The 26,101-nt window shown below is 41.7% G+C and overlaps 1 protein-coding gene across 15 annotated transcripts in view; it reads left to right on the plus strand.

The window, feature by feature from the left end:
• Window positions 1-26,101, plus strand: part of MAGI1 (membrane associated guanylate kinase, WW and PDZ domain containing 1) — a 359,845-nt gene that overhangs the window by 253,348 nt on the left and 80,396 nt on the right. For all 15 annotated transcript variants that reach the window (XM_050904374.1, XM_050904375.1, XM_050904377.1 and 12 more), the window contains exon 3: window positions 14,481-14,600. In XM_050904374.1, the coding sequence (XP_050760331.1) occupies window positions 14,481-14,600 (120 nt within the window). The remainder of the gene's footprint in view (window positions 1-14,480; window positions 14,601-26,101) is intronic.

The following is a 26,101-nucleotide window of genomic DNA, read 5'->3' on the forward strand; positions in this document are numbered from 1 at the left end:
CTGAATAACAGTTGTGTGGCCTCTAATGGAGGGCTGGGAAGAACCGATAGTCGGAGGAGAGATGAATCTCTCTGAGCCGCAGATCCTGCAATTCTAAACTCGTAGAGTTGGCTCCAAGGAAGCACAAGTGTTAATGACTTTTTATGTATTTTGAAGAATGTCTCAGAGCTGTGATTTTAAAATATACTTGCTTACAGTCTTGACCTATCTCAAGGAAAGTTCTTGTAGGTGAAAGAGAGCTACAACAATAAGAGGAGAGGACGGTGTTTGTGTAATAGACAAAATACTTTCTCACAACTCATGGCAATGTTTTCCCCTCACCATGTTTTTTTGGCAAATGGATGTTTGGAAGTATTAATAATTGTGTTTTCCTCTTCAACTCTGGAAGTAGCCTAATTCGGCTTAACAGTCAGAGAGAAAAAAAAAATTCATGTGATTTGTTCATCTAGAAAGTGTAAAGCATGACTTAAACAAATGGCAATAGTGGTAGGAAAAATGCTATAGTGAATGTTTCAAACTTTAAATTTTCTGTAGAGGTATGAAGTGACCTGAAAGGAATGAGTGGCAGTTCATCAAAAGGATGTGTATTGCCTTGTAACACTGTTTTATTGGTTCTTTCCAGTTATGAATCTGAGAATTGCTAAAAATATATGGGATAATGGATGATTGCTACGCAGAGCTCTAATTTACTGCACAGTCACTGTGGGAAAGTGCTTTAGCTGCTTTGGCTCTTTTGTATTGCCTCGAGAGAGATATTTACCCACGTGCTTTGCTCCAGAAGTCATCTGTTGTTTTTCAGTGTATGCACACAAACGGCTCTTGCCGCTGTGCCTAAGTATTGAGTCAGCGGTTCCCTCTGATGGAGCCATCACCGAGGACTGTCACGTTTATCTCAACAGATCAGCATCACAGAGCACGTAATGCTATTAGCCCCAAAACGTTGTCTGCTAACCACAGAATTGTGCAACACGAGGTGACCTTCTGCTCTTTCGTTTCCTAATTGGCTCTGAGCTTGGGCTGCCAGCTTGGTCATTCCGTGCCTCCATAACCCATCTGAAAAATGGGCGCAGTTTCATCTTCCCACCTTGCTGAAGGCATTTTGAAGGCGAATTTAGTGACAAATGGGAGCTGCTCAGATTTTTTGATGGATGTTGGAGGATTGAGTATTCATTTTATTTTTATTTTAAATATTCAAAATGCCTGCGATTAAATTATGTCACATCCATTGGGCTCTGGTCACCCTCATGCTGCAGTTGTAGAGGTAGCAGGGATTCCTCTCTGGTTCTCTTTTGCCTTTCTGCAGCGCTTCCTTGGCGGTGTGAGAGAATTGTTTCTTTAAAAAAATGGTTCCAGTGTCACAAAATAATGCATCACCAATCATGCTCTTGAATGTTTGAGCTTTATTGCTGTATTTCATTTATGACTTCATCTAAATATACATCTGTATGTTATCGTACTGGGAATTTAGACTCCTAACAGATTAATAAATGGCTAGTCTGGTAATCAAAGATCTGATTCATCGTGTCTCGTGGGTTTACTTGAAATCGGGTAAGATGTCACTAGCCTTTCTGCCTGCCATGTTGCTCTGCCACTGGTTGTCACCTTCGTGAGAGCAGATGTGAAGAAAACGTGTTGCCCTTCACAGCCCGGCATGTCAGCATGGGCCTCCGGTGAAGTCTGGCAGCCCCGTGCTGGGACACGTGGTGCTGGGAGGTGGGACCGCTGGTGCCTGCCAGCCTCGTTGCCTCCACCAGGCAACGGGCAGCGGGGACCGCACATCACCTTAAATCAGCAGAGTCTCCTGAGTCAGAACCCCAGCTAAGAACAAAAAAAAAGTTTGTTTCTTTTTTTGATCCACAAAACATTTATTGCCTCTAGGCTGCTATCCTGCAAAAACTTGAGCACATGTTTAACATGAAGCATGGAAATCGGTCTGGAAGCAATCGGGATAGTTGTGTGCTTTGAACTGAGCAGGTGATTTGCAGCAAGTGCCAGTAACAGTTCTGTACCAGCATCTGGCCGGCAAAGCGGTTTCAACTGGGTCAGTCATCGGAAGGGCTCGACACAGTTGTCGAAGGATAAATGCTTCACACTTTGTAAATCGGTGCTGGAGTTTAGGTTTAAACTTCTTTTTTTTGGTGAGGTCTTCCCTGCTATGTGACATCCTTGTCCTGAAGAAAAGCATTCTGTCCCTCTCATAATCACTTGACTGTCCTCTAAGTGAAATGGCATACAGGTACTTTTGAGAGAATCTCATCTCAGTGTTTTTCTAAAGCCTAGATCTGATTGTGTGTTTTCAGGCATTCATTTTCCAGGCGTGTACTGACGTAGTAGCATGAGAAAGCAGATTTCTGGGGAAACTGTCTTCTCAACCCCCCAGATCCCAACGTCCTCCACCAACCATGTCTAAGCCGAGGAGGTAATTGTGGTTTTGAGGATTACTTCCTTATCCTCGGTGTGATGCCAGCACAGGTACAAGCTAAAACCTGGTGGTGTTTTTGTTTGTTAGGAATTGGAGGCAAGACAAGGAACAGCTCATTTTGTTTGGGCTGCCAGACAGTTGCACAAGGATTTTTTTGTGTGCTGTTTATTTGTGTTGGATTCAAACCAGTGTTGGTGGGGACCTGGAGATACTCTGGAATTACTCACTGCAGTGAAAGCGGGAGCTGCTGGTGTTATGGCTCTGTATGGCCTCTCATGTTGTCTGTTGGCCAGTCGATACCAGAAGAGCATTGGTAAACCAGCAAATGAGTTTAAAATGGCATTTAAAATTGGGGCACTTGCAGAAAATGATTTGCAAGAAGCTAATAAAATGATGGAGTGTGTAATGTGATGGAATGATTGTTTTGTGTGAACACAGAGCTATAAACGCCTACACAGGGACATTTAACAGAGAGAAGGTATAACTAGAAGTAATCAGATGAAATGAAGCAAAGACCATTTAAGCCAAACACTATGTCATTGTCCCCAGTTTAAGCACTGGAGTATTTTATAGGGGTGGTGCTTGGCTTCAGAAAGGCAGAGTAAAGCACCCTGTGGGTGTATATCTTATGAAATTCATAGGTGATGACAGGATTGGGAGGCAAGGTTTTTATTATTTGTGTACAACTGGAAAAGCAATAAAATAAATGGAGAAGCCTGTATACATTATCAATAGAATGACAGTTAGCTTTGGACTGCAAAGATGCAGAGTTATGTGCTACCTAACCAGCAGGCTTACTGTACCAGGGAATGTTTTAATTAAAAGTGAGGAAAATGTATTGTACCTTGTGTTTTCTTTAGTATTTTATTGGACTTACAAAACTATAAGGATTAATAAGCTCTTTCTGTGTTAGAGCTGGGGGATGTGGAATTTACAGCAAAGGAACTGTAAATAATAAAATATTGTAATAGTTTTTATTTCAGTGAGGTAAGAAAAGAATTAAAATTAACGTATTTGTTTTCTTTTACATTTTAATGCTTCCAATTATCAATAGGGATAATTCTGAAACTCAAACACCAATCAACTTCTCAATGTTTGGCATTTTTTCAGCATCCTGAGCAGTTACCTAATCACAACATTACAGAAAGTGAACCAGGAGAATGTTTTCAACCAGCTAAAGTGTTAGCAATCATGAAGAACTAAAGCATGCTGTGCATACAGAGCTACTGAAAATAATACAGAAATTGGTAGCAGTTAAGAACAGGTAAAATTAAGGGACAGGATCTGTAGGGAATAGTGCCTAAATGTGCATATTGCTGGGTAGATTTGCTGTCTGTTCTAGTCCTTCCCTTGAGTTTTACAGTAAGTGCATCCATATGGCTACATAACTGCATGTTTGTATAATCTGCATACTTCTTGCTATAGCTGAGATGTTTGCATTTATTGGTCAGTATTGAATACGAAGCTGGAAAACTACTAAGCAAAGGTCAAGGAGGATTTGTCAGGGAACGAGACCCATCTGAACCAAGGGGTGGTGAGTGGGCAGAGCCAAAAATTGAAGAGCCACAGGAGGCTCGTGGCTTTCTAAGAGTGTGATGAGGTTATTGCAGTTGGAAGTCCATTAGGTGTGTAACATTTCACGGCTCTAGGCTGGGGGAGAAAGTATACCGTGGAGACAGTATCTCCAGTGTACAGTGTTCAGGGAAAAAGACTGGTTGAAATAACTACGTTGATGTCCTGTAGAAGTGTGGTGGAATGGTGTTCTATTTAAAAAAAAAAAAAGGGGGAAAAAACCTCCCTCTCTGAGTCTGTCTTTTCAGTAGACTGGATGTGGTCACTGAAACAAACTTCAGGCAATACCTCAGAGATAAATGTGTACGTTTTACATGACCCTGTCTTTCTGTGGTGGAATTTTACAGAGATTAGACTAATGAACTGATCTAGTTTTAGGCACATGCTGTTAGGTGAGGTGTTTTATTAAGACTTTTAACTGCAAATTAAAGGTCTGTTAGAAGGACAATTAAAGTCAACAGAAAGAGTTTTATATCACACCCAACCAGGGATGACCCACATTGTGTTGTACTTATCTCAGCAGTACAAACAGCAAGGGACGTAAGTGATCTTTGTTGAAACAGTTGAGCTATTGGCCATCAAATAATCTCCTATTTATTACTATGGCTTTAAAGTGCAGAATATCTTTTCATGGATATATGTGCACATATATATGCAGGTGTCAAAAACAAACATTGGTTTTGAATAAAAACTGAATTGAAATACTGCAGGTGTTCGGTCTGTGTTGGATACTCCATTTATTATGAACTTAATTATAATATCTGTTCATAGGACACGTCTGAAGTCTTGAAGTAGAATAGAAAATAGGATATCTTGTTTGGGGGAGATTAAAATTTTTTAGTATCCAAGTTTTAAAGAAAAGAGATAAGTTTTTCCTTCCAATGGTTGTGGCAGCTTGTGTAGTAGTGCTGTTTTGGGGAACAAACAGGCAGTCTTGCTCCTGGGAAGATCTACTGCTAATCTCACTGTGAGACAGATTTATAAATACATGGCTAACAGTAGTTTCTGATGTGGTTTTTTTATACTTCCTTTGGTGACAATAGTGTCATGGTTTAACCCCAGCTGGCAACTAAGCACCACACAGCCGCTCGCTCACCCCTCCACCCTGGTGGGATGGGGGAGAGAATCAGAAGAGTAAAAGTGAGAAAACTCATGGGTTGAGATAAAGATAGTTTAATAGGGAAAGCAAAAGCCGCGCACACAAGCAAAGCAGAACAAGGAATTCATTCACCACTTCCCATCGGCAGGCAGGTGCTCAGCCATCTCCAGGAAAGCAGGGCTCCATCACGCCCAACGGTTACTTGGGAAGACAAATGCCATCACTCCAAACGTCCCCCCCTTCCTCCTTCTTCCCCCAGCTGTATATGCTGAGCATGATGTCCTATGGTATGGAATGTCCCTTTGGTCAGCTGGGGTCAGCTGTCCTGGCTGTGTCCCCTCCCAGCTTCTTGTGCACCCCCAGCCTCCTCGCTGGTGGGGTGGGGTGAGAAGCAGAAAAGGCCTTGACTCTGTGTAAGCACTGCTCAGCAGTAACTAAAACATCCCTGAATTATCAGCACTGTTTCCAGCACAAATCCAAACCATAGCCCCATACTAGCTACTCTGAAGAAAATTAACTCTACCCCAGCCAAAACCAGCACAAATAGTCACATATATTGCCCAAACAAGTTTTCATTGTTTTTTTTTTATTTAAAAAATCCAAGATAAAACTGGTCATTGTGTTCTTGTTCACTGTATTTCTGCTTCAAGACTCCACTGCATGTCTTCCACCAAATTGGGAAATTCCTCCAGTACTTCATGGTGGATGAAAAGGATTGTGTAATGTTTACAAAACCCTTAAGTTTTCCTGGAAAGCCAGTGAACTCAGTTTATCTGACTTTCATGGTTTTGTGTCTCTCTGCTCTGTGACTTGGAAATTCATCTTGCAAGAGTTTACAGTATACCCAGTCCCGACTGCTGTCTTGGCCCCTCATCTTTCCCAAAGCCTAGTGTTCTGTCTCTAAGCAAAAGGTTTGAGAGTAGTTTATTTTTTACCGATTCAATTATGCGGCTCAAATATGACCTCCTCAAAACTTGTACCAAGCCACATGAAGATCCAATAGTTAATGAAAAACAATTTTTAATACTACACTGTCTTAAGCTCAGCCACTCAGCCAAACATGACAGGGGGCCAGTGGGTGTTTTGTTTCTCAGCAGCTGAGTGCCTCTACTGACCAGTTCACAGCGTGGTTTTAATGGTAGCCCTTGACTTATGAAACTCTCAGACTGGGCTACACCTTCTCTTTGGCAATTTGTAGAAATCAGATAGCTTTGCAAGCAGCCATGAAAAAAGCAGATATAAAGCAAGATAGGTTGTACCTCCAGATAGACTACTTCCTATAATGTGAAAATATAAATAAGACAATGAGGTATTTGTTTAAAAGTGCTGTTTACGTGGGAGCAACCCTGCATCCCAGGTCTCCTGTGACTTTATTTCAAAGTAGATTTTAAGCACTCGTCCCCCCAACACCTTTGGCCTGTCGTATTTAATATAGATGTGCACATTTGCATGGAATAGTCATCTTAATCCGTGTTGTGCTTTTCCATAGCTGCGCTGGGCATGCAGCGTAGAGCACTGCTGTGCCGCTGCGTGATACGGCTTGAGATGACTGATGTGGGGCAGCACTGAGCAAGCGCTACAGGGATCAGGTTAGGCTTGGGTTGAGATAGTCCGTGGTGGATGATCTACAGATTAAAAATAACCGGCTAATAAGGGTGCTCTGTAATTATCCAGTGGATGTATTTAATTTACAATCTTCAGCTGTAGCCTTTTTCAAGATAGACAAAATTTCTACTGAAAGTAACTATGACAATTTTTACATAGAAAAAAAGTGGTCCTTTTGGAATAAAGGTGTGTGTCATGGTTGTAGCATTATCTAGACTTCTAAAAATGTATATATGAGAGAAATAGAATATAAATGCAAATATATAATCACCCTCTTAATTTACTTTCAGCTAATTTCACTTCCCATAAGTCACATACACACTTACACAAATGGCAATTTTCATTCATCTCTGTGCCACTATTTAAAAGCAGAACATTACAGTGCAATCTCATTACTACAGCTTTATTGATTTATAAAATTACACTTTATTACACTAATCCAGATATTAGAAAGAATAAAATTGTGCATAGTTACAGCTAAGGTCGTCTCGCCAAGGAGGTACATAGTTTGCTTTTTCATCAGTAGTTCACAGTTTAAATTAGTAGATGTCATGCTGTTGGACTCCATGAACACAGGATTAATGGCAAACTCATTAGTTCATGAAGTTTAATCTTCTTGGTGGGTGTCCCACCTCGTGGGAAATGAGAGGGATTCGGCTGCAGGTGTCTGGTGAGGTAGCAGCAATCACTCAAAGAGAGGGATCTAGAAGGCGAGCTGCTGCTATTGCGAACCTGAGAACATTTATTATTTATGTTTTATTTGATGCCAGAATACTCTTTTTTCCTTAGGAGAAAGCAAATGAATGCTCTGAAGGACACATGAAGAGGTTGTAACTGCATTAGCAACCGCCACACTGCAGTAGTACCATCGGTGGTACTTTCCTAGGTCAGGCAGGTGCTGCTGTATTTGAATATTTGGCATAGATCCTTAAACAGGTCTTTTTAAAGTGGCTTTCTTGGGGAGTGTGGTAGGTTTTGTACCCTTACTTCTTCTAGTCATCAGGTAATTATCAGTTTCTTTTAAATTGATATTGCAGTCGAGAGCGAACCCCCTCATGCTGAATTGGCTTTGTGTAGCCACGGCATGGTGTTTTGCAACATGTACAAACGAGCTTGCAAAGCCCCAACGCAGCAGCAAGTTATTTTTGTCCCTTTTAATCTGTTAGGTCCTGATCCTGATCTGTAGGGTTTCCTAAATCCCATTGATTTCTCTAGAATTAGGCTCCTGAAGTCCTTTGAGAGCCTGGGCCTGGCTGATCTTGTGCTATAAAACGGAAACAAACCCACTTTCTCTGCCTCAAAACGCTATGAGGGTAAATGTGTTGAAGATTATCTATGTTCTTATTCGGTGGCAGTGAAGGCCACAGAAATACCAAAAATAGATTTAAAAGGGACAAAAATAACTTGCTGCCTGGAGGGTATACAAACTCTGAGCTGTTGCTGTGCGTCTTGGCTGAATCATTTCTCCAGGGAGGCTCTAGGCAGTCAGTACTTCTTTGAGAGAAAGGGTTAGAGAGATGCAACGGGACACAGCGCCTCAGAGAGAGGGAGAGTGGCTTTTACGTGCACGGAGGGTCGACCTGCCATTGCTTGTGTGCGTGGCTGGCACAGTCCTTTGAGCAAGAGGGGATCCCCACAAGCTGCTGCTGCGGGATCCAGCTTTCGCCACTTAGTGTTGCTGGAAAGGCCGGTGGGAGAAGGAGATACTGAGCTCTTTGTACAAATCCCTTCCATCTCCCCCTATAGAAGAAAAACTACTTTAGACCACAGCCACGAAATGCATTTCTCTCTGAAATGTATCTGTAGAAAGACAGGTTTGTCTTGGTCAGCTGTTTTCTGGGTTTAATCAGTCATTCCTGCTGACCACAGTGACAGAAATTTGCTTTTAGTACTGCAGTTATCTGTGTGGCCAGGAAGAGTCAATCAGCATCTGTTCCTGCGCATGCATCATTAACAGAGCTGTGAATTAATTTCTAGTGACAGACCACATTCTACTCCGCCACCGAGACACTTTGAATGCTTGTCACGTTCTTGTGGTTCATAGGTGTCAAGTCACTGGCTGGAGAAGAGACAGACAACATTTAAAATCCCAGAATGAGCTTCCTGAGTTTCGAGTTTCAGGAGAAAACTGTATTTGTAAGTTGAGCATGTTTGGGTTGTAACAGACCAGGCCTCTCTGAAACTTCCATATTTTCATGTAGTTACAACTCTAAATTACCCCTTACCATAGGCAAGTGGGGTCACTCGTGAATAATGGATGGCATAGCAGTGTCCAAATACAATTCCTTCTACTGCTGTTGAAAAAACCAGTCAGTAGTCCTAGTTTGGATGACTCCAGACGTCAATAAGATGAAGTAGTTCTGTTTACAGTGTTTTCTTAGAGATAGGTTACACTTTATTTTTTGTTAATGTAGATAAGGCTATTTCTAATACTGTGCTGCAGATAAGTTCTGCCTTAAGCTTGGCTGCTAATCAGGTTGCCTGTTCTGGAGACAGACCAGTTTGTCTCTGTCCTTTCCCTTCTCCGCTTGCCATTAGCAGATCTGTGAAGTTTGTCCTGCCTTCCAGTTGTCTGGCACAATAGGTGACAGATGCAGGAGAGCCAAAGCAGGCTTTCCAAATTATCCTGTGACATGAGGGAAGAAGGTGACCTCTAAATACTCTGTAGAGGGAAGAGGGGCTGTTTTCCTAATATGTTTCTTCCTTGGCAGCTGAAGATTTTTTCAGTGTAGGTGATGAGAGCAGTCTCTTCTTGCTGAATGAACAAAAATATCAGTCTTTGAGAGCAATGGCAAGAACAGCATCCTTCCTTCTAACCCACCTGCAAACAGCCTCTCAGCAAACCCCCACAACAGCGCTTGGCGTTGCAGCTTCCCGAGTCAGTAGTATCCCTGTACACTTCACATTAAAACCTTATTTACAACAGTTCCATTTGCTGTTAGTAACCACCAGTGACTTGAGTTTGTATAAAATATGGTTGTAGCAACTGTATCATTATTTTGAGTGTACAACTCCTGCATTATAGGTCATGTTAAGAGAAGCTGGTCAGTGGAGATGAGAAGCAAATGACTTGTGGCTTGATCAGCTATGTTTTGGTGGCTGACCAGATTATCACTGCCAGCCAGTGAAATTGGATAAGGAGTTCTCAGAAATCATTGCTTTGCAAATGGGAGATGTAGGTGTTCTGCACTTGAGAAGTCGACTTCTAAATGACTTACTAGGGGCCGTTTTGGTGCACGGTAACAGAATTATTGCTTAAGAACTGTTTTTGTTTTAACAAGAAAGTAATTGAAGTGACTACGGCCCCTTTGAAGTCTTATTTTTAGATTACAATAAGCAAGATTCTGATTAATTTAGCAGCAGGGCATCAGTGGCTATTAACAGCTTAACATGAGGCCCTGGTAGATTGATAAGGAGCTAAACAGCCCCTGAATCACATTAACAATCTGGCCATACTATAATTGAGGCTCATGTTGGGTAATTGTCAGCGTGGTTGATAGGCAACACAACAGCAGCAGCTATTTGTCTTTTAAATGGGCACTTAAATTATTCAGAATAATAGTTGATAGTCATCAGTACATCTGAGCCACAGTCCAGTTATTCTAGGCATGGATGACAAGCTTTAATTTAGTTACCTTAAGTACAGCACTGGGCTCTGCTTAGGCAAACTCACCTGTCTCTAGAAACAGTTTCTCAGGTGGGGTCTCCAGCCCATGATGAGATCCCTCTTCTGTGGCCCAAGCATTTGTGATGCATGAATAAACTGGGATGCACCTAGCTTGGGTGTGATAACCAAACCAACAGCCGGGCAAACATTTCACCTAGCATCTGAGCCACCCATGTTATATGTAGTTTTACCTCCCCAGACCAAGAGAGAAGGTAAAACCTGCAATGCTAACTAGTAGCCTTATTTTTATTTATTTATTTTCTTAAGTCTGCTGTGGTTGCAGAAGATCTGAGCAATTCCCCTGTGAATTTAATGTCTCTAACTAGTTTTAATATGTTGTGGGACATTCTAGCCAAATAAGAGTGAAAGTTTATGAACCATTAAATGTGCAGGAGGAGCTGGTAACCACTCGCTTTCTCCTTCAGTTCCTTCTTGTAGCATTAGCAATTCTGAGCTAGTCACACGGTGGGACATAGCTCAAATTAATTAGCTAAATTGCTACCTAATGGCAATAAGATTTGATGCCACTTAATATTTCAGTGCAAACATGGCAGACAGGTTAACGTATTTAAATATGATTGGCTCGCCGTTTCTAGTGGAGTATCTTAACTCCTGTTTGGGCTGTCTACAGCGCTCATTGTGCTCAATTAATTCTGCCATTAGCAGTGGTCTGACCCGCTATTAGCTCTGATAAAATGTACAGTCATCTCTACAGCCCTCTCCTTCAGTGATGACCATCCTGTGGTAAGGATGCTGAAATGCAATTTAAAGGGGGAGGGAGGCAGGACACACACACACTATGCTTTGTACGTAATTAAGTCACGTTAATGATGGGAGACTTAATTACAATTTGGAATTTATCAGCAGAAAGCTCCAACGGTGGCTTGCAAACTGCGATGGTGTTGGGCTGTGCTGACACATGCTGCACAGTAGTTGAGCAGTTGTTTCAGGCCGTGGAAGGTGCCGATTATTCTTAGCATCCTGTGCCCGAGAAAAGTCATCGAGTTTGCTTACGCACCTCTTGGTTTTCTTTTCTTTCCCCCTTTCTTTCCGCCCACCCTCTCCCCCCACCCCCCTTGTGAAGCAACCCTTCTGGCTTTGTTGTAAGTGTGGTTTGTAATCATTGTACACATCCCAGATGGTTCATGAAAACTCTTTGAAATGCCATCTGCCAGGCGTGTGTCCAGCCGGCAGCCTGTCATTCTGCTACAAGAAAAACGGAGGCGGGTTTTCCCTTCCCCCTGCCTTTCTGAATTGCATTCAGTAACACTTGTTCAGATGTGAAGCAGGATAACGGCCCGAGCATCTGCAAGCAATCTTTGCTCTAGACAGCAACACGGAAAGTTGTTGGGTTTTTCGCCTTCGCCCAGATAAGATATCCTGACCAGTGTAGTTTTTATTTTCCCTCTGTTTGTTGCTGAGGACCAACACGAGGTGACAAATGTTATCTCTGTGATGGAATGTTTTCCTTTTACACGGCGACTTGGCGTTTCTAATGCATTCAGCATGTGTTGCAGGCAATCGCACTGATAGCAAGCACATCTGCGATTTTTTGACTTGAACATATTCAGGAAATTAAGAACACTGAGATGAAACAAATAGATCCATTAAAATGGCTCAGAGGAATTATGGCAGAGATATAATTGTCATGTCAAATAGGCAGCCAGCACTAGTAAACTGCTGACTGCAATTTCATTGCTATAAAAATTCAGAAGGAAAAAAAAATGATTAATAAATACTCTCTGTGAGAAGATACAGATAAAGAAGAGGGCTTTAGAAGATAAAGCAAAATGAGTCCTGAAGTTCCTTGATCTTTGTGTCTCATGAATGTGTGTTGTCCGTTACTGGGAAAAAGTATGTCCCGATCTTTGTCATTCAGCTCGCGTGCCGCATGGCTCGGGGTGACGTTTGACTGATGCATTGGATGAGGAGCGCTACAGAGTCTAATTCTCACTTCCATTGTGCTCCAGGCATGGGACAGCTACAGCGCATCCTTGGACATAGTTATTGCTGAGGCTTTTCATTCTTCTTCCTTCCCTCTTGAGGGCCTGGTTTAGGGGAACCTGGCAGTGGTCAACAGCCACGATGCTGCGGTGAGGGTCCTCACAGCCTGAACGTCTACAGCAGTGTCGGTGTTCAGGGAGGAGAGGCTGCGTCTGGGCTGTGACCCTTCATCCCAGCTGCTGGGTGCGTGCACGCTCCTTGCGTGCCAGGGAGGGAGCTGTGTGAGCATTGCCCGCTCAGCTTTGCTGCTTGCCTTTAGATGGAAACTCAGGCACTTGGGCAGAGAGGGACATGTGGTGCAGTTCCAGTATTCCTCTGGTCTAGATCTGTGAAAGACATCTGTCCTCTGTTACAAACTACTCTGTAAAAATCATTGTAGTCTTACTGTAAGGATTCAAGAATACAAAGAATGCAAAATCGAATCCTTTCAGATAGGAAAGAGTAATTCTGCTAGTAGGGTGAAGATATCCATCACCATTTCCATCCCCTTTTTTGCTTTTCCTCCTCCTGCCTTCACGCATTCACACAGCTCCAAGAGAAGGAATGATAGAAAAAGCACAGGACTTTATAGACTATCTGAAGGCTGATGGTAAATAATAAAAACAGAGAGAGAGTTTCTATTTTGAAACAAGAAATGGAGGATGTTAAAGAAGGTGGATGTCTACCAAGGAAATTAATATAGTGATAGTCTTTCAAGGGTATCACTCCGTCAAGACTGACCTCTTGAACAGTCTCTCAGATGAATAGGGCATAAGCAGACTTTCCGCTTCCCTGGCACTTGAGGGAAACATTTGCCAGATGCAGGCATGGTGAATTTATGCTCTTTCAACTTCTGAGAGCTGGAATCTTCCCAATTAGTTTCCAGAAGCTCAGCTTCTTTATACTTTCTTCAGTCCTTTTATAGAGGGTTTAAGAAATTGTATGCACTGAGAAGGCACTGCCCAGGGGACGGAAGAGTCCCACAGAAGTGAGAAATCATGCTTCATTAAATGTTAGGTATGGTTTCCACATCTCTAAAGTTATTCCCAAGCCAGCAGATTGGTTGCAGCCACAGCACTCGGACACCTCCAACTTTCTAACGCTGCTCTTTCTTCTAAAGTTCAGTTTCCTGTACCGTCTGTAAATCTGTCATTTATATTTAATCTCAGATGTACAGAATCCAGCCATCTCCTAGCCTCCAGAGTCATGGAAAATAAAGGCTATTGAACAGAAATTGATCCTAATCAATTAAGCTGTGCTCAGTGACCTAAAATGCAGTGGCCCAAGCCATCTTAGCAAAAAGTCATGAAATGACTCATCTTACACCATGCTTCAAAGGGCTGTAAATTGGTCAGAAGGGAGAAGAGTTTCAGAGCTGGCAGAGTAGCAATGATCAGAGCCCTGTTCTCCATGGGTACTGTTTAAATTGTCGAGTGCTAGAGAGAGATGCAGTGTGAATTATTACTCAAAAGAAAAAGTATGTCTTGAACTGGAATGAGCTTATAGGTGAACTTCTGTGAGAAGAGTTTCCAGGTTTTCTCTTTAGTGAGCATGTGTGAACGGTGCATCAAAACTGTCTCATGCTACTTTTTAATGCCGAATAAAAAATAATAGCATAAATAGAGATAAAATATTAAAAAGAAATAAGGGAGAAGAGATCTTCATGATGTGAAAGAATATTTGGTGAGATAAAGTGATACAGAAATAATGGAAGCTAGAAAGAAGTTGCCTTATCTGAGAATACAGATTGCAATTTTAGTGAAGTTGAAGTATGGGAGACTGTGCTAATGGCAGGAAGGTAATTGCTGGCACATTCCCAGATACCAGACTTTTCCGGCTGTGTTTCTGCATGTGATATGAGAGATTTCTTTGCCAGAGAGTCTTTCTGAGAATATCAAAAACATTATCATTGGGTGGAACAACTGGTACCGGCAGCTCAACCTGTGATCTATGCCTTGTCTTGTTTTTACATGGGCTTCTAACTTGTAACTGAACTCTTTGACACCGCTCTCTGTGTAGCTCACAAAATTGTACTTTACAGATACTGTTGTATCTTTATGATCATTTTTTAGTGTCCCTTTTAACTCTTGATAAGAAAACAACTATATTAACGTGCTAATTTTTCCTTTCAGGCACAACCCGCCCTCCGAGAGAAGGAGAAGTGCCTGGTGTGGACTATAACTTTCTGACTGTGGAGGAGTTTCTGGAGTTGGAGAGAAGTGGGACCCTTCTGGAAGTAGGAACTTATGAAGGTATGGTGCCACAGGCAGTGAAAAAGCGCTTCAAATAACTGGTGTGGTAGGGCACCAGACTTGCGTCACCCTCACTCGAGTTAACCAGCTTGAGTTGGGACCTCACTTTCCATCCTAGTGCTCTACTTCCTTTGTCTCTATGTACCAAGAGAGAGGGAATTCCAATATTGCTGTGCTTTTTTGTCTTTTCCCTTCAAGGTAACTACCTCAAAAGATTAACATCAATAGGCAGGAAAATCCAATATGAACCCCAGTAACGAAATACTGAGGGAAGACAGCGTGGCAGTGAATGAAAATGCATCTGTTCTCTGTGTCTGCTATGGCTCATCTCCTTGTTCACTTTTTCTTGCCTCCTGCTGTCTCTCTTTCCCTTCATCTTCCCTAAATACACATCCTTCGTCACCCACTTGTGTCTCACTATGCAGCTACATGATGCACTGCTTTTGGCCTTTTTTTTTCTTCTTTATTCTTGGATAATTACTTCTAACTTGGGTCATTGTGTTGATCCTTTTTACAGCACAGCTTTACAAACAACAGCACTGAGACAGCCAAGGGGCACTGAAATGTCACCAGGGTGAGAGCAGGAAAAAAGGTAGCTTTGACTCCCAGAGAAATGCAAGGCAAATTGGCCATATTTAGGTGCACAATAGGATTTGTGTAACTAAACCTGCAATCTATATCTCCTTTAAATTGAAAACTCCTTTTGGGGTGGTTTTGTTGTTTGTTTGTTTTTTCTTTCCTCCCCCCCCCCCCCCCCCCCCCCCGGAGAATATTCAAATGTACCTCTTGAGAAGACAATGAAAAGAAATACGTTACAGGTTTGAAAGTCCTTCCAGTGTACTTCAGCTCATTCATATCATATTTCCATTTGCAAGAAGTTAAATGGGTCTTTTTGTAATTACGAGAAGTTGAAAAAGCCTTAGTCTTTGAAAAAGCCTTATTCTTGCAGCCGTTAATAAGAAACATGAAATACATTTAAAAATAAGAACTACACACAAATAGCCGATAGTCTTTGAAAAGTAGTCATCAAATATGAACAGAAAAGATTGTGACATGTGGTTTTGGTTTTCAAGCTCTAAAAAAAAGTCGTGAAACACTCTTTGTTTAGTCTACTTCTCTAAAAATTTCCTTGTAAGGTCACCTTTAAACCTTGCACTTATTCCCAACTGCAGACAATTGCAGTGTCAAACCTGGTTTGCATGAAGATGCTAAATGTATAATTTGGTTTCACTCATCCACCTCTCTGAGCTGATTAGCTCCATCAGCACCAATGCTAACGTTCCAGCAGCAGCACTTCTCCAAAATGAGCTTTTTCCTCTCCATGTTTCTAATTATAACACTAAATTAGTTTTCTTTGTCATGCTGCTCGAAATAGATCAGCTGAACGGCCTCACCATTACTTCCTGATCGTATTTGTTCTGGTGACCTTTCCACTTGGAAAGACAAAATGGGTAACTGTCTGTAAGCTGGCTCCTGGGACATGCTGGGAATTAGTTTTCAGGAAATGCTGTACCCATCTGGGACAGTTATAACATGGTCGTTTCATTGCTTATGTGATTATATGCAATAGCAGCTAAACTGTTTAGATTTCATGGGTTGCTCTTTTGAGTTGCTGAAGATGAGGTTGATTTCTCCTAAGTCCAATGCGTATTTCATTTCTGTGGGTGATAGAAGTGTCTGAACTTTAAAGGAATAATTTGTCAGAAATGCTGAGAAGCCTCTTTCCCCATTGACATTGGTGACGCTGGTGCATAGTGGTTCTGGAGAGCTGGCCCATGGAAGGAAAAATCAATAAGAATAAAGCAAATAATGATGATGCATCTGTGCACATATGCATCAAGACACATTACTATTTGATTGTAATGTGAAATAAATAAAGTTCATTTTTCACTTACAGCTTCAAGAAATGATTTTGCTGCCTTCCGAGATTTCTTTAATGGCTTTGTTGTACTTTTTTTGGAAATCTTATTTTACAACTGTATTGATCACGACAGTGTTGATCTTGATTAGATCTTGGAAGATGGTGGGATTCAGACTGAATGCTGCAATCACCAGCAATTTTGTCTGTTAAAAAAAAAAAACGATCCGCCAAAAAACCCGGATCACAAAGTAAGTTAGACTTCTAATGTCCAAGTCTTTGTTATCGCCCAGCTTTATAGTCTTAGATTACTTTAATTATCATTTGTTTTATGCTGCATTTTGTTGCCTTCCTTTTTTTGTTTTTTTTTTTTTGTTGTTTTTTTTTTAATGTACCACCATGATGAAGTCGATTGTATTTTTGACCCTACCAGTGATGGCTTATTGTAAACCAGAGGCATGGAACCCAACAAAAGGAAATAATCTTCTATTTCTCTCTGAAGAACAATAAAATAATACCTTTAATGCATGGCTTCTATTATTAATAATGCTACCTATTGTACTGAGTAGGAATCAAACAATTGCAAAGATAAGGTTGTTTTTGATTACAATGTAATTAGGTGATTTAGAGATGAAGGAAGGGGAATGCTGTGAAATGGAGAGTAGTGATGATGAATGGGCAAGTTCTCATGTGCCCAGCAGCCACAAGCTCACGTGGCTCAAGCAGGCTGGTAGCTTGGGGTCAGGATAGTCCCAAGGTCCTTCTGGCCCTTAATTTTTAAGCATCTGCATGTGGTGGGGGGGGAGATGGATGTATGCTCTGTATTTCTGTGCTGTGTTTCAGCAGCTGGAGAGGAAGTCTGAGCTGAATGATCAAGATAAGGTTTTGGCATTACTGGATGACATTTGTTTGCCTCTTGAAGGCATAAAGCCACCTGAATACTGGCACTATCATAGGGAAAAGACTTGTAGGAGAAGACGTAACACAAGCATTTGTTGAGTAACAGTTACTGAAGAGAACTTCTGGGGAGAAAGATTAGAAAACAGGGAGCCGTCAGAAGGGGGGTAATACACAGGACTCTGATGCTGATACGGATACTATTGATTTGGAAAGAATAAAGAACAAGCAGAAGAGAACAGTTGGAAACCATAAAAGAGTAGAAGAGTGCATCAGGTTTTGAAAGAACAACTGTGGTTTTGAAAGTGCTCTAATTGCAAAGAGAGAAACTGCAAGCTGAATAGGACTAAAAAGGTGTTGCCTACCTACTAGGCTGCGTTAATGTCATTATTATTTCTTCTGGCGCGCTGCAAATAGGTTCCTCTGCACAGTTTTTGATTCACATCTTGGTGAACGCAGAGCGGGCATCGCAGCTGCTTTTCTGGTCACCTGTCTCCTCCCTGGTGTGTTCTGCACCCAAAATGCTCCAAAAATTGCGATCAGGTGGGAGGGTGCGTTTGCAAGTCTTAATTCCTGAGGTTTTCAGTTCCAGTTTTAACATGCTGATTTTTAACCATAAAGCCTAGAAACTTCTTTTTTCCCCTAATGAAAGCTACATGTTGATGGCATGAATCCAGGAGCTGGAGCTGAAATCCTGGAAGACCTGCCCAAAGCTGTGATGCTACACCAGTATTGGTGCTTTTTGCAACACGTGAGTGCTGGTAAAGCTGCACGCAACACGCTCAAGCCAGTTAGTAATTCCCATTGACAATACTCATTAGGAAGGAAAAATCTTTTTAGACTGCACATTGTCTAGGCCTTCTGGTGGATGGGAAACCATGATAATTGTAATCTCAGGCATTTATTGACTGCTCCTTCAGGGCATAAAATACTGACGGATGCATGGAAGTAATTGTGTACGTTACTAATTATTTAGCCATTACTTCTGCATTTGAATTGCGGGCTCTCACAGGGACCCCAAGGGAGGGGTGTTTTGAGCAGAACCACAACTTCTAGATTTCATTCCTGTTTCTTCCCCAGCTGCTGAGTGGCCCTGGGCAGATCAGGTTACTGCTCTATACTTCAGGTTACTGGCCTGGAGAATATTAAAACAACACTTACTTCTCTCTTCATTAATATTTCAGCAGATATCCTGTGCCTGCAGTTATCTGCTATTGCAAATAGGAGGGAGAGAGTGGAAGCGATGGTATTTCAGACGGCTGTGCCGAATGCAGCAGTGGAGATGGGTGCTGTGCAGAGATGCACGGGGACATTAGCATGGTGTCTGAATTTTGAATGGGGATGGCTGTGTCACCGGGGTCTGGCGAGGCTGTATTAATGAATGCCTGCCCAGCACTTAGTGATCCTCAAAAGAAAAAGTGCTGCACTTTATAACATGTGAAGGGTTATTACATTATAGCATATTATTGTCAAGGCATCATCTTTCATTCTCAGGACAAGTGTTATGTGATTGCCAAGAGAAGTAATAAGTAATCTGCATTAGTCTCATGACTAAGATGTAATGGGGTGACTTGCTAACGTTTTTAAAGTGTATAAAACTAGCTACTGTAGACAGGGTCTCCGATTGTGGTACTTAATGAGTGTAATAAATTACCTTAATAGTGCAGTTAGAATTCCAGCTGAAGTAGAGAGGTATATTCAGCAACATGCTTCAAATCAAGATGCCTTTAGCCTAATTTATCTGATGTGCTAGCTCTCCTTGGGTTTCTCTGCAGCAGCCCCGCTCCCCCAGCTGCTTTAGCAAAATGGCTGGATTTTCTTTGCTGGTCTTCCGGTGTCTTCGCAGCCTGTGGGTCTCGCCGACTTGGTACAACCTTGAAATGAGAGCTGTGTCTGTGGCATGCAAAACATGATGGGAAGATTGGGCGAGTAAGGGTGGCAGATGCTGGGGATGCCCATGCAGCGGAACAACATGTTCCGCTTAATAAGATAAGATCCGCTTATTATTGTCTCCATACTACAGATTGAGTCAATAAATTATAATGGCTCCTTTAGCACCATTATAATGTATCATGTTGAACATCCACTTACTAACATCTGTGCACTGCAGAAAGATTCCTGTTCTATCTTTTGCTTTTATACTTTGCTTTCTTTTTTTTTGTTATTTTTTGAAACCGCTAGTAAGAAAAAAAGACAACACGTTCTTGTGTATGTGCACGATTATCAGTGTTAAGCATGAGTGCTGCTATACTGAAGTGTCATCTGATAACAGCGCTTCATTCTACAAACAGCTAAAGTGGTAGCTGAGTAACTCTCTCTAAAAGCAAATATTCAAATATCTGATAGGGTTTTAGAATGGTTTTGAATTTCCTATGGCATTCCTGATTGGCTTCTCCCTGTGCACTTTCAATAAGAAGGTTTTCAATGTGAGCTCTGTCTGAAATTGTTCATTAGCAGTCCTGCTTTTCACTGGTTTTGATGCATTTTAAAACACAAACCTTGGGGGAAAAGGTTGTTCCCAAACACCTCTGGCAAAAAAAGATATGGTGAATTATTTGCTTTTTTCCCTAAGTTAGATTTCAGATTATTTTAAGGCATTATTTACTCTCTAACCACAGTCTGATGCGTTGAAGGTGGTTCATAGTAGTCCATTGATAGATGGCAGCCAGGCACATTTTGGCATTGTTTCTTGGTACTGGGTGTGCTCAGGACTGTCTCTAGAATTGGCTACTCCTTGCTGGTGTTACCCAGCTCCTTTGCAGCTGGGCAGCCCTTCTGCACCAGGAGGCAGCCCAGCCTCCGCAAGCCACGGCATTTCCCTGCCGCTGCAGAGCTCGCCCTGCGCTGCGAGCTGCCATGCATGCACCACTTAGAGGCAAGGTGTTAATGGGACACATCCTCGTGGTGGGAGTATATATCTAAATATTTAAGTACTTGCAAGAAGAAAAGTTGCATATTGCAATGGCTTAACATGGTATTTTCTTGATTTCTACAGCCTTGTGCTAGGTAGGGTGCGTTCCAGTTGCTTCTCCTGTGTTCTCTGTATATGCCATGCACAAGCACATGCTTATTTATGTTCCCTATGAATTTTTTTAATCTATTTGCATGTGGATATAACAGTTGCTGTTATACAGCTGGGCTCAGGAAACACCCTGAGATTCCATAGCCATCTCGTGCCCCATGCTACCGACATCTTACTGCTTGTGTGTTACTTCAAGTATCTTTGCTTTGTTTTAGAAATTTTCCATGCATTAAATGTGCTTGGACGCAGCTGTACATGAGTGTTAACATAGCATGTGGCAATACCTAGTGATATCTCAACACAGGAAAAATCAGAATAAATGAGACTCATTTGATCTGTAGATGACTTTCTGCTAGGCTGTCATTGCCTGTAAGGACACTAATTGGAGTATATGTGAAATTTCAGACATAAATTGAAATGTATATATTGTAACATCTTGACTAATTTAACCAGAAGCCCAGACTGATCTTTCAGTTAACCTCACCAGTAATAACTGCAAAAATTGACAGAGAATCTACTATTTAAAGCAAATTGGATTTGCATATATTGTAGGTTAATTTCTCTGAAATCTCTTTCGTTGCCTATGTTTTGCTTCCGATCCAGATGCTGTATCTGCGGCCTCCTCCCGGTTGCCTGGATACTCTGAATTTCCTCAAGGCAATTGCTAATCAATGTGCAGTTGCAGCTAGGTGAATCCCATAGACAGCAGCCAGATCTGTCATCTAAATGTAGAAAGCTGTAGCAGAATGTGATCTGGGAAGAGAACAGACAAAACACTGTAGCAGGAGCTCTGCTCCCAGGAATCAATTCATCCTGTGCTAATCAGACACAAGCACTCTTGCTGGATTAGACGAGCAGAAGCTCTTCTGCTAAAATTAAGGGTCAATTGTTTTGGTTCTTTTACAGTGCAGAGAAGAAGAGCTGCACCTCAAGAAAGAAAACAATTACATCAATAATTACATTTAAAGTCTTTGTGTCAAGGCCTTGCTTAATTTTGCTGCTTATCTCCGAGTCTCTTTCCCAAAATACCCATTTGCATCAATACAGTAAGCTATAAACTGCTTTTTAAAACATGAGCTGTTAATGCAGTCCTTGTTAACACAAGAGTGGTAGCTTTGAAGATCAGATGCACTTCTCGTGGACGCAGGGTCCTCTGTGCTACACAGAGGCTTTTGAGTTTCTTAGGATTTTTATAATTGCAAAATTATGCCTCACAGTAGGTGTCAGTAAATTCAGAACTGCAAGAACTCTGCTCAGTCCTTTCCTGAGAGACAAATGTGCTCCCAGTCCCAGGCCTAAATCTCTTTGTGCCAAAAAAGCAAGACAAATTCTCCTCCCCCAGAAAAGAGAATAGCTACTGCAAAGCCAAAACCTACAGATTAAAGTAAATGAAATATACGGTTTGGGACCACAGTCTTCAATTGATGTTGTCCCATTAGGATTAATGCTGAAGCTCGTGCTTGACCTCGCACACAGTTCGTCTGCCTTCTTTCACCTCTCCATGTCAGCTCTGCCACCCTGTCCCCACCCCAGCAGCTTCCATGGTCTCATCTTCCCTCTCTGCAAGGTGGAACACCTACTTCTGTATCCATTCCACTTTAGACCCTTTTAGATTGTGTCTCTGTTCTTGTGCATTTCTGCTCGGTCCAGAAACAGCATCTGGGATGGATGGAGTCCTTTCAACTTGAATTGAATGGTGATTGGCAAAAGTTTTCATGGATTAGATTCATAGTGATTTTACTTAAGGGTAGCTAATTGTTGTATTTTTGTGAATTACATTTCAAATTCCAGGTCACATAAACAACTTAAGGTTGTCTGTGCATTTACTGCCCATCAGGGGAATATTTAATAAGAATGTTTTGTTATTGTGAAATATAAGACAAATTTTCCATTACCACTAGGTTTCTAAAACTTAAAAAGAAAGTCCTCTTGGCTGACAGCATTGCTTTAATTCAGAAGCTGCAGGACAGGGTAGAAGCTGCTGTAGATTGCTTTCATTGATTATGATCACTGCTTGAATTGGCAGAGGAAGAAGTGTTATGATGGTGAGAACTTGTCTTATTGTTGTGATTAGCTGTTACCAAAGTCTAATTACTGTGCATGATGCTAAAATGTGTAAGCTGCCGACACTTAGAGATAAGGAGATGAAAAGAAATCAGCTCATTCCAAATAGCTATTCTGGTTTTTTTCATTATTATTGTTATTTTTGTGCACTCTCCCGAGTGGCGCTTTAGAGTGCATGGATTAAGTCATGGCTTTGGCTGCAAAAGCTGCCATCAAACTTCGGTTGTGGTTAAATAAGTTTTAAGCACCAAGGAACTGAATAAAATAAGGGTTAGTGAAAGGTGATGACAAGGAATTCAGTTAATGGTATGTGCATCTGCTGAGTGAATGCATTGTTATTAGCTGTTAATTCAGTTGCTGGAGGCAGGATCCAAATGTAATTGAGAAGAGGGTAAAGCTCAGAAGTCCGGTTCCCATAGGAATCAGACATGCGAAAGTGCCGTTTCTGCCGTGCTGGCTGCTTCAGAACTGGCATTTCCACAGAAAAGTAGAGGTTTTCCCACTGTCTTGATCAAGAAATCTCCTTCATCTGGGAGACAGGCTGCTCTTTTCCAGCTTTGAGACATCATATTAGGGGCACAGTCCTCAGAAGTTTTGCAGAGCTTCACCTGAGCTCAGCACCCCGGGGAGTCCTGCCATAACTACTGTGCTGACTTTAGAAAATGTTTTGGGATCCTCTGGGATGACAGATGCTTGTGTATGCACATGTAACATGCTGTTAATAATTGGAGCTGATTGGATATTCAGTACAAATTACACTGGCTATGAAGTTAGCCCCTTCTTTAGGCTTACAAGTGGCTCACAAAACACTGTTAAAGCATATTTTTAAATGTATGTTTTTTCATAAACATTGACAGATTTAATTTGAACAAATAATGTCGAGTCTGAATGTTTTAAAACTCTTGCTGGGCTGTTCACTGTCGGTTGTTAACGGTGCACGTTTGGATTGCTGAGTCACAGGGTAAATATTTTCTCTTTCTAATTTCTAGGATTAAACATGAGTTTCGATGATAATTTTAAGTGCCAGTCCCTCCTAATGGTGTGTCTGCCCCCACGCCCGCGCCCACGTTCCATGTCTTCAAAAAGAACTGCTTAGAGAAGAGAAATAGGTCTGACTGCATCCAGCAACCATGAGGAAAAGCGAGTCTTTCCATTTTCTCTCGTTCTCCGTGTCACCTGGAAGCTGGGTTGGAGCTTTCTTTTGCAGTTTTTCGTCATGAGCTGGGTTGTTTCCCAAACCTGTATGTCCTTCTGTGAATCTGAAGGAAGAGCTGTGATTTTTTGGAATATTGACTCAGGCTGAATCTGCCTCCTGTGGAGGAAAAAGAAAAGTTCAGCCCCAATGGCTGCATTTCAAATATTCTGCAAAAGAAAACCCACACATGCAGAGCCATGCTCAGTTTCAAATTCATGTATGTGTTCATATATACTTGTAGGGATCCTCTAAGACAGCACACTGTGTTGGTAGAAAATAATTATTCACTAACAGTAGTACCAACAACCATGGCTGGTTTGAAAAGTGACTAAGGATTTTGGTGTAAGCGAATCTGAAATACTTTAGAGAAGGCTGTTTTTCTGCTGAGGAACAGCTCTCCGTGGACTGTTAGGAACTCCAGCCTTGCTTGTTGCCGGAGGAACTGAAAAGGAACAAAACTCAAAGACATAATCATGTATTTCTCTGTAATTGGAGGAGGGATGGTAACATCTGTGCTATGTTCTTGTCCAGGAGAAATAAAATCCGTGCTAGCAACATCTATATATCTCCTTCATTCACTTTGTTGGCATCCATTGCAAAAAGATTTAACCATTTACAACAGACCTGAAATAAATTTTGCCCAAAATAGTGATGTGCAGTGCCATAAATAAAAGCTGTTCTCACGTATATGGCATGCACGTGAATCTCTGCTTAGCAGTTAACATTCTTAGAAGACACATATTTTTTCTGGAAAAACAAACAACCAACACCCCCCCGATCCTAAAACCCCCAAAGTAGCAGTATTCTTTGGGAGAAATGCCGAAGAGGATAGGATGGCAGCAGGGTAGATTATCCTTTTTCTGCACGCCTACCTTTGTATTTTCCCTTTGCACTCTCTCTCTCCTATTCCTCCTCTTTTTGTATAAAATAGTCCTGCAGTATATAGAGCATAAGAATCATTTCTCTAGCAGAGACTGCAACCTGCTTGCGGAGCCTCCATCCCCATTAGAGGCTCTTTCCAGAAGAAGTAATTTCCTTCTCCCTATAAATTATGCATCAATGTACATTTAAGATTCAGAAATGATGAACAGAAGATAAAAGCATTGCGGAGTGTTGCTGCTCCTATGGAGCTGAATCCACGACGTTGTGTACGGGCTCAGACACACCTTGTTAAGACAAACCTGCACGTGTTTCTGTCCTAGTACTCCGGCTGTAAAAGCGTGGAGATAGGAGCTTATCCAACTTCTCCAGCCTCAGCTCTGTAAGAAAGACTTTTTCTCCTTTTGGAAGGCAGTGAGGGGGAAGGATAGCAATATGTGTCCAAAGTGGTCTTCCCAGATGGACTCTGTCAGCCTGAGCCAGGGTGATTCCCGGTCTCCCTTGCTCCTGATGTGTCTGGAGACCTTCCAGAGTCGGAGGCTGAGATCTGCAAGTGTTAGGTCATCCACAATCCCTGTGACCTTACCCTAAAGCTGACAACACGCACAGCTTCAGGGTTGTAAGGGACTTAGATGATCTAATAGGAAAGGCAATTCAGTCGGCTAAACAGGAGTTGAGATAAAGAACTAATAATTCCAAACTGAGATAAGGATATATCATTTTGAACCTCAAGTGTGTGATGGCTGAGGAGTATGGAATGCGTTGGGTGAGCTGGAACTGTTGTGTACAGCAGTGGGGCAGGTCAATGCAGAGCTGCTTGGCTAACTTTAAACTCGGTGTCCTATCTCAGTGTATGAATGATGCTGGCTTCTGCAACAAAAATATACATGCATAGGTATAAAAATAAATGAAAAAAATTTTTTTTAGCACAGATGAGGTTTTAAAGTGCCTTTGCACAATCTGCCTTTGGTGTGTGGTTTCCATCCAGTGTAACAGGGGTAGTAAAGGGGCATGTACACTTTCTGGGGAATGGATATTAAATATATAATGTAATTATGTACTGAAAAATTGAAAAATAAGGCTTTCAGATTATACATAGCCTATGGAGATAGATGAAGAATGTAATCAAATGTACATGTGTATTTTAGAAAAGAATTTTATGCTGCCACAGTTGAAGTTATACGCGTGCACCCCCCGCCATGGGTTTACACAAAGCTGCGTGGGAGAGCATCGTTTATATTTTGTCATGCCAGAGAGTATAGGGAGAATTTTTAAGTTCACCCTTGGAATCTGAAGGTGGCAAATGAAAATTAATAATAATTCTTGAAAGGGAAAATTTTTACATAAAACTGTTGTATATCATTGTTTATTGATCATTGTTTAAAAAGTAAAAGATGCGCCTTGCAAATAGGCCTGAATTCCTATAATGCCCAGTGCTGCGGGAACCGATTCCAGACCTGAGGTTCCTGTGCAGCGTTTCAGGGCAAGTCAAGCGCTACTGTGGTGTTTGAGGTGGAGTGAAACAGGAACAGCGAAATACCTCCAAGCGGTTCTGGCATCAGGGAACCTGCGCTTATTCTGTATTT

The sequence above is a fragment of the Gymnogyps californianus genome, chromosome 13, assembly GCF_018139145.2.
Source record: "Gymnogyps californianus isolate 813 chromosome 13, ASM1813914v2, whole genome shotgun sequence".
NCBI classification, from domain to species: Eukaryota; Metazoa; Chordata; class Aves; order Accipitriformes; family Cathartidae; genus Gymnogyps; species Gymnogyps californianus.